At 38.6% G+C, this 17,212-nt stretch overlaps 1 protein-coding gene and 1 long non-coding RNA gene across 12 annotated transcripts in view; one reads left to right on the top strand and one right to left on the bottom strand.

Moving 5' to 3' along the window:
• Positions 1 to 34: 34 nt before the first annotated feature.
• On the top strand, positions 35 to 5,840 carry LOC140700241 (uncharacterized). The gene is made up of 4 exons (XR_012078603.1): positions 35 to 226; positions 4,427 to 4,600; positions 4,990 to 5,074; positions 5,693 to 5,840. It is a non-coding gene; the product is annotated as an uncharacterized lncRNA (long non-coding RNA).
• LIN7A (lin-7 homolog A, crumbs cell polarity complex component) overlaps positions 4,583 to 17,212 on the bottom strand; it is a 207,073-nt gene continuing 194,443 nt past the window's right edge. For 10 of the 11 annotated variants that reach the window (XM_072973342.1, XM_072973341.1, XM_031683305.2 and 7 more), the window contains 2 exons: positions 11,956 to 12,174; positions 4,583 to 4,708 (listed from right to left, as the gene is read on the bottom strand). In XM_072973342.1, coding sequence (XP_072829443.1) covers positions 11,956 to 12,174 — 219 coding nt within the window. In that variant the 3' untranslated portion in view covers positions 4,583 to 4,708. Of the gene's footprint in view, positions 4,709 to 5,743; positions 6,397 to 11,955; positions 12,175 to 17,212 lie in introns of those variants that run through there. The other variant, XM_072973337.1, reaches the window with a different exon arrangement.

The following is a 17,212-nucleotide window of genomic DNA, read 5'->3' as shown; positions in this document are numbered from 1 at the left end:
TGGTGTCCCCCAAGCCACTGATGATGCTTATACACATGAGCTCTTGTGTTATACTGTGGGGGTTCAAACGCCAGTTCCATGTGCTAACTCTGTGACCTTGGAGAGGTCACATAGCTGTGCTTGTTTTCTTGTCTATAAAACCGGACCTACTGAACAGAGTTGTTGAAGGGATTCAGTGAGATAGTCTATGAATGGACTGAGCACAGTCGAACCTCCTAAGAGCTAAGTGAGTATTAGTTATGGATAAACTGTCACTGGGGTGTAACTATGGTGTATGGATAAATGGAGCAGCATTCTTGAGTAGGGTATTTAGAAATGCAGCCTCGAGTAGATATGCACAGGGAGTCTTCTATGATTTCCACAGGGTCGGGGATTTTATTTCTTCTATCAGCTGTGAAGAAGGACACAATGGACAGTCAACTCCAGTTACCACTAGAGTAAATGTTGAGGCGTTCCTCACGGCAGACTCCCTGGGGGCACTATGTCTGTCTTGTTTGCCATTCTGTTTCCAGAACCTAGCATGTACCAGGTGCACAGTAAATACCTGTTAGATGAATAAACACATGGACAAATCTTAATAGCTTTGTGATTAGGTACATTCTAGGAAGCAAATAAGAAAGAAGTGATCTTTTGGAAGCAGGAGAGGATTTAGAGATGGTGTCTCCAATTATGATGAACTTAGAAGTTACTAATAAACATTGAAGGGGATGTTAGTAATATGCATGATGATGTGAATTTTCTTTTTTTTAAAGATGAAAACGTAATAGTTCACAAAATTTATAAATGGAGTTCTGTGTTTGGGTCATCCTCGCATGTAACTCAAGGGGCTTTCATAAATAACTAGAAAGGCTGAGTTTTATTCACTGTAAAAACTCCAAATCCCCAAACATTATTCCTTATCTAACTGTCCTCAAACCCTTGTTAGTAGCCCTTGAAGCAATTGGTTCTAAATTCAAATGTCTAAAAAGTATTTATGAAGAGTCAATTCTAGTTCTAACTATATAACTCAGAAATTATAGTGCCAATCAGTATAAGTTGCTGACATTTTTCAGATTATCAGAAGACAAACTTCATTTACTTGTCTATCCACCTATTTAATTGTTCATTCATTCAACAAATATTGAGTGCCTATATTGTGCGGGGCATTATCCCAGATGCCAGGGATATAGCAGTCCACAAGGCAGGTTCAGCCCTTTCTCATGGATTTTGACCTAGAGAGGGATGAGATGGATAGGAGTACCCCATGTTTGGGGAGATTTTGCCTTATGTTGGCCTCCCTGAATCTTTAGACCATTGAGTTTTACCTCACAATGTTGTTAAAGCTGGTCTTACTAACAAGCTGTGTCTGTGTGATAAACACAAACTAGCCCAAAGATGAGAAGTTCAGGCATTATCCACACATCCACAAATATCTACGGAGGTTAAAAATAATGCAGGTAAAGTATCCCAGTGTCTCAGAGTCCTGCAGGCACAGCCGAGTGAAATGAACTGAGATCAGATCACTTTGATTTTGCCATGGTTGAAAACTGCATTTGTAATTTGGTGTAATCCATCTCTAACCAAGTTCTTTAGAGACAGCCTTGAATTCTTAAAAAGCTCCTGAATGATAGATTTTTGCATTTAGATCTCAGCATTGTCTTAAAAGATAGTGGTAGCTCACATAACTAGAGAATTCCCTATTGATTACATGATTGAGGAAGCACAAAATCTGTTATTCTTTCCAAAGTCAATTGTAATTTAAGCTCATTATTTCCCTGTGGATGTTCTACTTCAAATGGCAACAGAATCAAAATGTAAATGCCTCAATGAAGAGGTTGGGGTATTCTTTTACTGAACTATGCTCTGTATATTTGCCTTCAAAATCAGAGCAGGAGAGCGTTTGGAAAAATCTGGGCACTAACCCGGCCAAGGGAAAGAACTAAAATTTACCAGGGTCACTGATGAATAAATAGTAACGCTTTTTCCCCTAGCTTTTAATATCTCATTTGTTTATAGCATTAAAGATTGAGCTTCATGTAGGAGCAAACTGATACATCTTTAATGTGATTTTGGACATGTTAGTGGCTCTAATATGATCATTAATAATAAAAAGCATTAATACAAGTTCTGGTAATTTTTTTCTTCTTCCCTCTGGCTTCAGTGAACCTTTAGAGAACCACATGGGTCCTCTCTAAGTCTTAGGAATGGCTACTTTTGATTAAAACTTCAGGAGAAGGCTTACATTTCAATAACTACATTTTAATGAACAAAACTGGCCATTCAACTGGTCATTTGTATGAAGGGCCAGCGTGACGTGTAATCTGTCCTTAGATGCCTTAGGTGTGATGGACTGCCCCTTCACTTGGACAAACAACTGGGCACACATTTATTATCACTTAACATTATGCAGATGAAGCACAAAATACAGACATCCAGAAAACACAAATGTATGGTATCTGCGCATCTGATAGTTGCTTCTTTAAAACCATGACAATATTTATATTGACGTGAAAACATATAATTTAGTATTAAGCAACCACTTAATGGCTAAATGAAAATATACCTTAAGCTTCAAATTTATACAATGTTTTGAGATGTGTTGAAAAGACCATTATCTCATTACAAGGGTGCCATGATCTCCCTTTATGAGAATCTGTGGCATAGCCTGAATAGCTTTAATATTTTTCTGTTACATGATAACTAAAATATATGTTTTATTAAATTTTTCTTATAAAAATGAGAACTACCTCTTCGAAACTGAATAATACTCACATATTGTCCACTCATTCCTTTTAGTCATGCTTATCTCTTTTGTAAACCTATTTTTACATAACATTCAGAGCCCTCTCCCACAAGTTCTCATGAGTAAAACATGGTATGTATTCGAGGATGGGAGTCTGTTACCACAGCAGGGCACTGCTGGGATTGGCGCACCTCCTTGGCTCCTTGCTGTTCGTCCTACGCTGGGTGAGGGGCTGTGAATACTAGGCAGAACCTGGTATGGACAGTAATACCGCCTGACAGGGCAAAAGGAAATGCGCGGGGTCGCTTATTGTATTCCCAAGAAAACAAGTCCTAAACTGAGCTTCATAAATTGCTAATTTGGGGACCCATCTGAAATGGGAAGTTTATTGTATCTTGGGGAACCAATTTCTCGCTTTGAGAAGAGGGATTGTTCAAATATTTGCCTCAGTTTTAATGATCTATCTAGAATGTTTCAACTGGACATTTATTCTTTTTTTCAGGTACACTTGTGTGGTTAAGGTATTTAAGTGCCCAAATAATTATTACTTCCTGTTAATTCCATAAAGTAAAATCAGATTTATGCTCCTAGATTAACCGTAAGTCAAAAGTTATAAACAGTATCAGCAACTCTAACAGATAATTTTCCAGGAAATGATACTCTTCTGAAAGATGATGTCTCATTGTCTATTTACCTATGTGAAATATGTGTAATGAAGTAGGTATAGTTTTACCCTAGAAGCAGCGGCATCTCTTCATTCACAATATTAATATCACTGGTTTCCGTATGCCTAATTTTAAGAGGGATAGTATTTTTGATCTTAGATTGACAAAAATATCCAGTGTATATTTGGGAAAACTGACCTAAACTTTGAATGACATATATTTGTATATATATATATATATATATGCACATATGTAATTTAGTTTTGTAAAGCCCTCAGCTTTAAAATATCAAATAGACTTCTATGACAGCACATCAGTGTAGGTAAAAAGAGTTTAGAATTCTCTAGAGTTTATCAATCAAAAATATAAAACTCAACTAAAAATATCGAGAGCAGGGTTATATATAAATATCATGAGGATGAATTCATGAAGCTAGGTCCTTTCATTGTATTCCCTTTCCAGATTCCTAACACTTGGTAAAAAAAGACCTAAGTTTGTTACCAAACTCTGATAATATACATTTCGTGGAATAAATAAAGATTACATTCTGTTAGAATTAATAAGAATAGATATGAGTAAGACTTAAATAAAAAAAAAAAACAAACAACAAACAGTACCAGAGTTCTCTATCCTTGCTTCTAACCAACTAAAAGTTGAGCTGAAATTGCCCCACTCTGTTCATGCATAATAAAATTCATGGAAACAGAAAATAAAAAGCCAACTGCTTCTGGAACCTGAAGAGAGTATAAATATAGTGTAACAACTTGCCGTTTTCAAGAGGGGAACAGAGGTTGAATTTGCAATTAACTCAAATTCTAATTCAGACAACTCAGCAATATGGATGTGGAACAGGTCAGGGTGAGGGGCAGTGTGTAGGTTTCTTTTAAGTGGCGACAACCTTGAACTGATGCAGTTTGAACTATTGCCTAATGAGGGATCTGTTAATCTCTGTAAAAGCTATAGACCCAAGATTCATTTAACCCTGGCCCTGGTGATTTATGTGAAAGTCATGGACTTTATTCTTCTTATACTGTTTCAGTCTGCAGACTGGAAAACCTCTCCCTTTACACACTGAGAATTCCCACTGCAGCGAATGGAAGGTCTGTGTGCGTAAAGAGCTCGTGAACGGTGGGGGGTTCAGCCCCAGAGAAAGAAGGTGTCGAGCTGCCTTGGCAAAGAATTTATACAACACATGTTCACAGTTTCTTGACAGGTATAATTATCAGTGTTGTCTTTTCCTTTACTATGTGCTGGGATTCTGAAGCACGGTTTCAAATTTGTGACTATTGGATGTTTGATCAAGTAGCTTTTCTTCAAGGACCTGGAAGGCGGAGAAGAGCGAAGAGAAATCGGTGATTAGTATTCATTTGTCAACTACAATGTGCTAAAAATATCAAAGGAGCATGTGCTATGTGAGAACAGGTTTATTTTGGGCTTTATCATTCATGCAGTCTTCCACACGTGAAAAAATTGTTCGATGTTTGCAAAGGAAGTAATTATCAAATGAGGATGGGAAAGACACAGTTATTCCCTAAAATTAAATTAAAAAACACCAGTTTGGAAACATTTTAAATGTAAGACATTTCTTCCTCCCAATTCCAGATGACTCTGTTTTTCTTCGTGGAGTCAAAGGAGAGAAAACCTTTACAGTATGACTCTTCGGATGACTGGTAGCGCTCTTGTTGAGGTACATGTAAGCAAAGCCTCTCTTTGATAGGCTGGAAGCACCAATATCCCTTCCGTGAAGCAGATGGTAGGCTCATTTCCTCTCCCATGAGGTCAGCCTGACATGGAGCAGAACAGAGTAGGCAGCTGCCCTGTACGGTCAGATTTGGGGGAGCAGTCTCCCCAAACACTCCCCCAGACCTGTCACTCTTCCACCATTATAGAGTCATTTCTTTCAGAAAGAACAGCTTTCACTCTTTGTTTTTAAAGCTGCAGATGTTTTTATTTCAATGAATGCCGAGCACCATATACAAAAACATTTTATTTAACAAATTGTTCTGGCTGGCATGAAAGTGGGGGGAGGGGAATAGGTTTGCAATCTACCGCCTCTGCATCCACACTCCCCAGTCGCCAAGCCTTCTGAAGATTTGCCTAAAAGCACCTTGGGCCTGCAGAGTGGAGCTGAAAGTCATACATGAAGTCACTGTCCTTCTTCAGGGGTCACCTGACAGGATACCACATAGAAGTATCACCTGTCGTTACTACTCTGCTACGCTGCTGTTACTATTGAGTGTTCACTAATTGCCACATATTTGGTTAAGAGTTTTACATACTCTTTCTTATTGAATCTCCATAACAGATCATCTGACTGAGTCGTATATTGAATAACTTCCTTCAAGTCCGTTAGCTACCAAGTGATTGAATTTTAATAAATTAATGCACCATATAGTTACATGGGAATGGGACTCAGAGCAGGTGAATTTCAGAAAGAGTCTCGAATCTCTTCATCCATCCAGAGGAGGAGTAGGCCTGCGGGATACGCCAGCAGCTGACAGCACCAGGCATCCAAAGCGTGCGGGATTGAAATACCCACTGGGAAGAAGCACTGGCTCCAAATGTTCTCATTGTCCCCCTCATTCCCATGATTTATAATTCAACAGATTAATAATTCTTTTTTTCCACATTAGTTTAAATTTGTTGATCAAATTGCTTTGCTAATTTCTAAATGAGTCATTGTGGTAGACAAGTAATGCTCCCCTCCCACAATATGTCCTCATTCTAATCCCTGGAAACTGTGACTATGTTAGATTCCATGGTAAAGGGAAATTAAGGTTGTAGATGGAATTAAGGTTGCTAAACAGCTGATATGGAGAGGATCCTGGACTGTCCAGGTGGGTCCAATGTAATTAAAAGTGGAAGAAGGAGAAAGAAGCAGTCAGGGAAGGAGATGTGATGATGGAAGCAGAGATCAGAGCAGTGCACTGTGAGGGCTTGACCACCATTGCTGGTTTTGAGGATGGAGAATGGAACCAGGAGGCAAGGAATGCAGGCGGTCCCTAGAAACTGAAAAAGGCAAAGAAATGAGTCTTTCCTAGAGCCTTCGAAAGCCTAGTGAGACTGTCTTGGACTTCGGTCCTACAATAAAACAAGAAAATTAATTTGAATTCTTCTAAGCCGCTACAATTGTAATTTTTTAGAGCAGCAGTGGGAGAGCTGCGATGATGAAATATTCTGAAGCATGGGGTGCTGGGAGGTCCATGGTAAGGGTTAGCATCAACTCTAAGCAGAGACTGAATTCCTGGAAAGCTCATCTGAACGTATCTACAAGGAAGGACGGTTAAGGGAAAGACGCTTTGAAGCCCACACCTCTGGGTTTGTATCATGGCACTATCACTTGCTAGCTATGAAGTGAGTAGACTTTAAAAAATCCTACATAACTCAGTTTCCTTCTTAAAAATGAGATTAAAAACAGTACCTAATACTCATAGGATTATTGTAACGATTAAGAAATTTAATGTATATGAAGCACTTAGAAGAGTTCCTGGCACATCCTAATTGCTCAATAAATTTTATCCAGTATTATGATTATTATTTCTGGTTCAGTTTTCTGCTTGATACTCTGGAGTTCCTTGAATTCAGTTTTATCAGAGTCATCCTTCAGGAGCTCTCAGTAAATGGGCTGGCAGGTTCCCTGGTTCAGGTCATTAGGCCCCTGGTTGTGGCAGTGTTAGTGAAAGGTACAGAGCAGTGAGTAATGGACAAAATAAGGGAAATGAGGGCCTGAAGAGGAGAAAAAAGAAAGTCAGTGAGGCTACCGGCAAAGGACAGCTGCTTCCATAAACCCGCTGAGATCCAGCCTGTATTTGAATGTAAATGAATTCTTCACCCTGGATCCACCAATAGGAGGTCAGAGAAATTAAACAAACTTTAAGTTTCAACTTCTTCAGATTGCTGACATCTCAAAACACATCCCTCTTCCTTCTTTCTTTTATTCTTTGGGAATCTGAGTGAAATATGGATTTATATAAAGTCATACTTTAAAAAATGAGATGCTTATAGGGTGGGGGCTTATTTGGGCAAATTAGGTGAAGAGGATTAAGAGGTACAAACTTCCAGTTATAAAATAAATAAGTCAAGGGGGATGTAATGTACAGCATAGGGAAGAGAGTCAATAATGCTGTAAGAACTTCGTATAGTGATAGGTGGTAACTAGACTTGTGATGATCAGTTTATAATGTATGTAAGTGTCGAATCACTATGTTGTATGCTTGAAACTAATACTCTAAATCAACTATACTTCTTAAAAAAAAAACAGAAAGAAATCCTTAAAGCCGAATAAACGTAACACTTTCAAAAACAGTGGCTATAGCATTAAAAAAAACCCTATATTCATATCCTCTGCCTAGGTTTCTGTAATATAATATATAGTGATCATATTTACTACTTTTTAGAAAATGTAATCTATTCTTCCTGATTAATAAGCATGGAAGTTAGGGGAAAAGACAACTGAGATTTACTTCAGAAGAGTTTAAAGGAGTAGGCCTAAGATGCATTCTCCACACGTTACTTGCATTCAACCTATTTTCCATCTGTATGTGCAACTGACCATTGCGCATTACTTCTCAGATACAAAATATTATTTCTAATTTAGAGAACAGACATTATATTTCATGTGATAAACAATAAGACAATATCTGACAAGTATTTTTGCGTTACCTAGTCTTTGCTTGACATGTCAAACTTAAAAAAAAAAATCAGAGATCTGTTTAATGTAAATAGCTTCAGATTTTTTCCCAGTCAAGATGGTGGAGCGGTAGGACCGAGAGCTCGCCTCTCCTCGCAACTACAACAAAACCACAACTGACTGCTAACAGCCACTGGAAAAATAAGACTGGAACCCAGCAAAACATATTTTCTTCAGCTTGGACATGAAGAAGGAACTACAGTGGGACAGTAGGAGGAGCGTGCTCACCATATAATTGGGCCTCATACCCCCCACAAACTGAAGAATTAAGTCGCAGAGGCCCTCCCACAGGAGTGAGAGTTCTGAGCCCCACGGCAGGCTCCCCAGCCTGGGGTTCTGACGTTGGGAGGAGGAGGAACCCCCAGGCCATCTGGTTTTGAAAGCCAGTGGGGCTTAACTCCAGGAGCCCCAAGGGACTGGGGGGAACAAACACTTCACTTTCTAGGGAATCATACATAGAATCTCGCGTGCACCAGGTCCAAGGGCAGAGGCAGTGTTTGCATAGGAACTTGGGCCAGGCCGGCCTGCTGGTTTTGGAAGGTCTCCTGGGAAGGTAGGGGGCAGCTGCAGCTCACCCAGGGGACATAAAAACTGGTGGCGGACATTCCGGGAGTGTTCATCTACATGAGCTTCCCTGGAGGCTGACATCTTGATTGGATCGTTAGCACCCAGACCCAGCCCCACCCAACAGCCTATAGGCTTAAGGCTGGGAAGCCTCAGGCCAAATAACGTACTGGGTGGAAACACGGCCCCACCCATCAGCAGACCTCCCAAGCCACAAATGCCTCTAGACATGGCCCTACCCACCCGAGGTCCAGAACCAAGCTTCACCCAGCAGTGGGCAGGCACCAACTCCTCCTGCCAGGAAACCTTCATAAGCCTCTAGCCCAGCCTCATCCACCAGGGGGCAGGTACCAGAAAGAAGAAAACAACAATCCTAAAGCCTATGGAAGGAATCCATAAACACAAGCCAGACTCTACACTGGGACCAGCTGGACCCTGGCCCTTGGGGGACAAGAGAGGAGTGTACTGCTGGGACGCATAGGACATCTCCCACAGAGGGCCACCTCTCCAAGGTCAAGAAACGTAACTAACCTACCTAAAAATACAAATAGAAAGATAGACAATTTGAGGTGGCAGAGGAATATCTTCCAGGCCAAGGCACAAGATAAAATCCCAGAAGAAGAAATAAGTGATGAGGAGATAGGCAATTTATCCAAGAAAGAGTTTAGAGTAATGATGGCAAAGATGTTCAGAGAACTCAAGAGGAATATAGATGCACAGAGGGAAGTTTTTAGCAAAGAGTTGGAAAATATAAAGAATACCCAGAGTTGAAGAATAAATAGTTTCAAATCTCCTCTCCAAAGCAACCATAGTATGAGTCAGCAAGTGTAACAAATCCCATTTAATCCTGAAAAATCTAATTAATTAAAAGTTGAACAAGAGCTAATGTAGGTCTCTTTGACTGAATACACCATAAAATTCATGGATGACATGACTTGGTTGTACTTTGCTTATACTTGAAATGGTCACTACAGTTTCATCTCATGGGGCCATGATCCTGGGTATTGCAAGTGCTCTCTTGTCAGGCATACATGTACATTTCATGTTCACTTGAACAGAGCTTAACTATATCCTGTGTAAGAAAAAAACATGGGGGTTTTAAATGTCTTTTATTTAAAATGTTAAGTCTTTGGTAATGAGATAGTAGGAAATTCTCAAGTGATTTAATGAAGACTGATGGAACAGAGAAATGGAGTTGAGCCCAGCAAATTATTTATGACCGAGTTGTATACTTCCAATGATGACTGAATGAGCATAATGTTGGAAGCTTACAGTAAGACCTCAGAAGTCTAAATGGCAGCATATTTCTTTCAGAACACTTTTACAACAATTTTACCATGGGCCAGTGTGGTAAAGCAAATAGGAGAATTGGTTCAAGACTGTATTATTGAGAATGGATAAAAAAATGAGTTAATGAAAAGAGTGTCAATGTCTGACTAAAGAATAGTAGATTGTTATTATTAGAAAAAGACCTTTGAAAGGATTCTGAAAGTACAAATGTAAAGTGCCTTTACATTTGGGATAGATAAGAGAGGAGAAAGACAAGGAAAAAATGACTGGTCCACATTCATCCACATCATTCCATCATCCCAGTCCAAGCCACCATATCTCTTGCCTGGATGACTATATAATAGCCTCCTAATGGGTCTCTTTTCACATTTACCCTCAATAATCTATTCTCCCCACAGCAGCCAGAGTGGTTCTTTTATGTAGATAAATCATATCATGCCACCCCTTTGCTTAAAAACCTTCGATGGTTTCCACCGCAATAAAATCTAACTTCCCTCAGTGCTTTAAAACGCTCTCTGTGCTCTGGCTCCCATCTGTCTCACTGCCCTTCTCACTCTTTATTCCCTAACCACCTTGGCTTTCTATGCCTCTAACATCAAATAGCTCACATCTGCCTTAGAGCTACTGGACTGTCTATTTCCTCCTCTTCTTATGCTTGTTTCATAGCTTTTCCCTGTCATTCAATCTACCTTAAATGTCACCTCTTTTGAGAGGTCTCCCCTGATCACCTCATCAAAAGTCATTACCTAGCCAGTCTCTATCAAAGCACCCTATATTAAAAAAAAAGCACCCTATATTAACTCTGCAAAGTATTGATCTCAATAGGATATTCTTATCTACTTGTTAATTAACTATCTCCTCCAACCAGAAGGTAAGCACCATGAGAACAAGGACTTTGCTTGGTTCATGCTGTTTCTACAGACCACTGAACAGTGCCGGGCCCATCACAGTCAGAAATAAATATTTACTGCTGAATAAATGTAGTTTTTAGAATGGAATGTAATTTCATATAAAGACACCAAACTATGCTATACATAATAAAACCAGCAGGTTATAAAAGACAAGTAGATAGTTAAATTCCCAGGCCTCTTGGGGAACAAATCCCAAACTCTTATACTTCTCCTTTTCATGGGTGCCACAAAAATTTGAAAATCTCTTCTCACAGCCACTGTTTCTCGTTGTGCAAGTAGTAAACTGATACTGAATGAGTGTAAACTACCATCACCCGTTGTCATCTTCCAAAGAGCATCTGAACCTCATTTCAAATACACATTTGCAGACATCATAGTATCTAAGGATATGAACTGTCTCTTCCAAAAAATAGCAAGGAAGATGTATGTACCTCTAGATTTCTGACGTTCTATTTGGTAGAGTAAGAACGAAAAATAATTCTATGCTACTTGTCAGAGTGGTTTTGACTTAGCATTCATTGTCACAAAGTGGAATTTAGAAAAAGGTGGGTACATCTTAAGACACATTTTAAGTGAGCACCCAAAGAGAATTTCAAAATCTCTCAGCACATAAACACTGGCAGGTCTCTACTTCATTCTTTTCAACGGAGTGGTTTTCTAGTAAACTCTGTTTCAGTATTCTAAAGGGGATCATCCCAGGATCAGCACTGTATGGTTGCTTAGTCTGTACACTTTGCAAAGGCAACTGGGCAGGAATCCAGCCCACACCTGTCATGTAGCCACACGGCTCACAATCTGGGTTCGCATGGATGCTGTATTTTCATAATTTATATAAAAGCATTGTATAGTCTGTACCTGGCCCTCCCAAAGTATCTTGTTTTCTAAACCATCTTATATTTGAAAGGAATATGGCTGAATGACACATAAAGTAAGCAACTGTCTTGTTTAAATTTTCTGAGGTCATTGTTCTTTTATGTAAAATACCCAATAGATTTTGTTTGGATTATTAAATCTAATGATTATGTTCCAGCTGTCAAAGAAACGGTTTTAAAAAAAAATCCAAAACAGACTTGCACGTGCAGGGGACTCTCCTTGTAAGAAGGCACTCCTTACCTACGACATGTGGTTTTGCTGTGTCTGTTGCTGCTGCTGCTGTTGCTGCTGCTGGATTAGCAATTGCTGCTGCTGCCGACGCCGGGCTGTCCGTAGCTTTTCAAAGCGAGCCTCCATTTCTTCCAGGACTTTCGGGGTGTATCGGACCACCAGCTTGACGCTGTCCTTAGCAGCCTTGAGTAGTTCCACAGCCTTCTCATGGTGCTCTCCTTCCACACTCTGAAAAGACAGTGGTGTCTCTTAAAGGGAGAGCCTTCTTGTTCTTTTGAGAGTCCAGTGTGACCTTAGGATCACAGTACAATCCCAGTTTGAAATGTCAACAAGATAATGGCAAATGGGATTTACTGCCATTGTTGTTGTTATTTGTTACATCTGGAGTTGAACCATAAGCAAGTCAGGCTGCACTAGGGCGGGAAAAGGATGGATTGAATGGAGGTTCAAGCTAGGAGGGTGAGAAACAATGAAGACCTAAAAGATAACACTACCACTTAGAAGGAAATGTCCAAATCTCATCTGGCAGAGTGAATGCCTTCCTCAGAAAACTTCGGAAAAAAATTTAAAAAGAGCACTAAAGGGTGACTTTTCCTATCAGATATGAACATTTATTAAGAATCTACACTGATTAAAGCAGTGTCTTACTGGTGTAGTAAGAGATAGTAGAACAGAACAGAGTCCAGAGGCAGATCCATCATATTTAAAACTTTATTATATGACAAATGTGGAATTTAGACCAAAGGGGAAAAGGACTGTTAAATAATGATGCTGGAACACATAATAATTAAATGATACAAAATAATGTGGATCCCAATCTCATAGTCTATGCCAAATATAACAAGCTGATTAAAAATTTTAATGTAAAAATAAAACCATGAAACAATTAAAATGAAGTCAATGTTCATCATCTTGTGATGCAAAAACAATTCTTAAGAAAAAATGCCAGGAAACCACTCCCATTTGAAAATTGTAAGTTTCTGTATCTCACACACCATAAAAAGGTCAAATAACAAACAAAAAGTATTTTAAATATATGACAGTCAATCTGTTAATAGTCTTTGAATGAAGAGCTCTTACAAGTCAATAAAGATTTAAGCAACATGGGCAAGTGAACTCACAAATAATTTTTTTTAAATGACCAATAAACCTACGAAAATATATCCAAGCTTCCTAGTAATCAGAGACATACAGATGAAAAAAAATTTCACTTTTAATTTTAAAATGGTAAAGATGTATTTTTAAATATGGTGTATTGACAAGAATATAGGGAAAAGGGATTCTCATATGCCCTAATAATGTAACAAAAACTGGTACCATTTTTCTGGAGAGCACTATTGTTATGCAATGACTAAATCCTTTATAAACGAAGACTTCTACTTTTGGAGAAATTTACTAAGGATATAGTCGGATATGCACACATACCTATAAAACAGATGTAAGAAAAAGCAAAAAACTAAATTAATTCTTGGTTTCTGAGTTTCAAAATACTTTTTTGAACATCATGGCATAGATAATAGTTGGGGAAACTATGTTTACTACAAGTAAACTCAAAGAGGCTTCTCCAAACCTTCTCAAGTTGGGATTAGGGAGAAGCAAAACAGAAGGAACTTGTAATCAGACATTATAGAACCTTGAGAAAAGGAGATAGTCCATCCCTCTCAGCTGATGCACAGGGCAGATGACATAACCCCTGTTTTATAGGATCCAAGTGCAAAGGCCTTTTGACTTGCTTCCTGGGTAAAGCCCAGAGAAGAAAGGTGTATGTGATGTGACAGAGGACTGAGACAGGCTTAAACACAGCCAGAACACGGAGAGTGCCACTGAAGCGGCAGAGAAGGCCGCCTGAAACTGGCTGCGATTACATTTTCACAACCCAAGCAGAAGGGAGACTAAAATGAATATTATATTGAGTTACAAAAAATAATTTGCATTTCAAGCATGCTTAAATTATATCTTGAGATTCATTAGTGACTATTATACAGATTTGGAGACTTAAGAACTGGTGTTACATTATTTCTATCATTTGCTTCAGCAAGGTGGGTGTGGATTGAGAAGGTAAGAAAAAAAAAAACTTTTAATTTTGCAATGAGACAGTCATCAGTGGCCTTCAGTCATCTGTCTGAAAACCAGGCAGATACTAGGGGTTTCAGAAATGACTGCAGAGAGCCCAAGAGGCAACTTATATAACGACTCGTTTGCCAAGTCTGGGTTAAATAGAGACCAAGGGGTTACAAATAGCTGATGAGCAGAGTGCATTTTTATCTGTGGCTGAAGCCTAAGAAAATATGCTTATTCATTGATTAACTCATTCCTTTAATTATTTACTCAATCATTGACTTGGTCACTCAACAGACGTTTATTGAGCATTTATTCCACTAGTTACATTCTACTAAGTTGTTCCGAAACATGGAGATGGGAAACTTTGACAACTTCATACCATGTAAACTCTGTTTTCAGTGTCCTGGCAATTTCTTTGTAATTTGCCCCAAGATGAATTGTTAATGTACAGAATTCTCCTTTAATTCTGGGTGATTTGCTCATTCACATCCTTCTCTAATTTCTTTCCTAATATTAAAACTTACACATTTGTATGTTTTAGTAACAATGGTTCACCCATTTTCCGGGCCAGATGATTAGTCTCCAGACATCTTTTTGGCTTTTGTTCTATTTGCTTTCATTTATCAGGGTTGGAAATTCTAGGCCAGACCTTTAGAGGCCCATTATCCCAGATTAGGCACTCTGCCTGCAATTTAGAGTTGCCACAGGAGGGCTGTGGTACTAATACCCAGGACCAAGAGGCTCTCACTACAGGGAATGGCTGAGAGAAATATGGCTGGTGGGGCATACTCAGCCCTGCAGGGTTACCTCTCCCATCCCCTCACAGTTAGCAGTTTATAAAAAGCAGACTGTGCAGTCTTTGAATCCAGAATGTCTGCCTCAATGTTCTATCTTTGGTTTAGACCACGACTCAGATTCTTCTGGGCTCAGCAGAGTTAATGGGTCTCCTGGTCTGACTCTACCTGTCACTCTGTCTTGCCCATCAGGGCACAGAACCCACATGGGATCTGGTCATGCTTTCCTCATTTCTACTACTAACAATCCTGTGTTGAAAACAACACAAATTCGATGATTAAGCAGTATAATAGAGACTAAAAGGTAACTCCTAGAGATTTGAATATAAACATGTTTGTACAATGTATCATTTCAAACACTCAACTTTGATTTTTTAACTGTTTTCAGAAAAATATCTTAATTCTCATCTCAAGGATTGTTCTGTGTAGCTGTTTTTTCCACTGGCTTTGCCTACTTTACAAATACTTTTGAGGGCCTATGTTTGTCTTCTTAACCTACAGTTTATCTCTGTAATGCTTTTAGTCCTTCGGTAGAAATTTTTAATAAGAAGGCAGTTTTCTTTCCTTTCTTTCCCTTTTAAGGTAAGAACAAAAGAGCAGAAGACTCTTCCATGGAATTCTTGTTCCATGCTTAAACGAAAGCCAAGCTTTCTGCTCAGTTAGGGTATACATGTTCATGTACAAACACTTGCCAGTAGGTATTCCTTTAGCCCTGAAAGTTAATCATTTATTCCTACTTTTAACTTAGTCTGTTTCTCACTCTTAAGGAAAATATGCCTTATATCAAGCTAAATATTTAAAACATGTTTTGAAATGTAATAGTTTTTTGTAAATAGTTCAGCTGTTTCTATCACAGATATATATATATAAATAATATGAAATATAAATAATACAAAATATATATAATATAAATATGTATTTATATTTGAAAAACCCTCCGGACTCAGGAATTGTCCTTGATAACAATGAACTCAGCTGAAGTAGTCGCGGAAACCTGTAGCACCAGCTTTTCACACAGGATGAAAACGTGGCCCTTATGTGATTTGAGGAGACCTAAGAAGACTTCCAATTTTAAAGTGAAATCCCCATCCATTAAAAAACCTGAAATTCTGTATTTTCTAAAAGAAATTCTATACTTTTAGATTTCATCATCTTGCTTTAAGAGTCTGTTGTACCTGCTGCAATCTGAGGCAGTCATTAGCATGGGTTAATTTAACAAGGCTTTCCAAGAGACATCTGGTAAAAGCTGGATGTCATTAAGGAGGAGAAGGGTGGTGAAGAAGGCATGGGGGGTATACAGGGCATCCAGGAAATACTTAGAGCAAAGAGAAGTGGTCCTAAAAGACAAAAGCCCCTAAAGAGAAATATTACCCCACAGTTGTGCCTAGTCTGGCCATGAGCCTTCACCAAAATGAATTAAAATGTACAAGGAAGAATGGATATTCCCATCCTGAAAATATTTCTTTCCCTGCTAAATTTTTTAAAAAATACACAGAGAAATCAATACGAAAACGAGAGTTCAAATGTTCTTATTATCATTTCCAAATGCATAAATACAAACTAAAAAATACTAAAATGATTTTAAAAAACCATAAGAAATGAATCTTCTATAATGTTAATATATAAGACTATATATTTTCATTCAAGAAGCCAGGAAAAATTAGCTTAGTTAATAACCAGAAACATACTTATTAGTAAATTCATGCAGGAAGTAGTAAGCTCCAGGAAGCTTTAAAGTTAATTTGAATGAAGTTTAGCAAACCAGCAGCTGGTAAATGAACTAACTTTTAAACATGACTGCATTCTGATCTTTCAATCTTTTTTTATTTCTACGTATTGAGTTATCAAAATGGCTGCTGTTTCTTGGTATGCTCAACATCCTGCTTGATTAAAAATCCTCTCTAATAAGAGAGAACTTTGGATTACACTGCATATCTGAATTTGCTCATGATCTGTGCTCTCTCCCCTGCTACTGAGAAACTAGTTGCTAAATTTTGACCTTGGCTAGAACTCAGATGGAAGAAATGCCTGCCCTGAAAAGGAATCTTGTTATCTGTGCACAATCAGTTGCCCAGTGGCTGTTGCCTAGGTCTTTACTGTGGCTCCTTCTATGTGAGGATTACGCAGACATAATCCTGACCCAGTTCACTGATAGATAAGTTGCTTAAACACTGTTAGATAACCAAGAGCTGGCTCTACCTCTCAGTTATTATTGTATGAATATCGAGAGCTAGGTTTACGCATAGGCTCCTAAATGACAGCAGTCATTCCTCTGGATTAACGACCAAATAATGTTATCAGGGAATAAATGATACCAAGGATATTGGGTTATGATAACTTAGTGCAGTTAAGTAGCTCAGAAACTCAGAACATTATACCTGTGAAGGTCCTTAGGGACAACCTTGTTTATC

The sequence above is a fragment of the Vicugna pacos genome, chromosome 12 (assembly GCF_048564905.1).
Source record: "Vicugna pacos chromosome 12, VicPac4, whole genome shotgun sequence".
Lineage (NCBI taxonomy): Eukaryota > Metazoa > Chordata > Mammalia > Artiodactyla > Camelidae > Vicugna > Vicugna pacos.
Note: the sequence above shows the minus strand (reverse complement) of the source record. Positions and strands in the feature narration are given on the sequence as shown.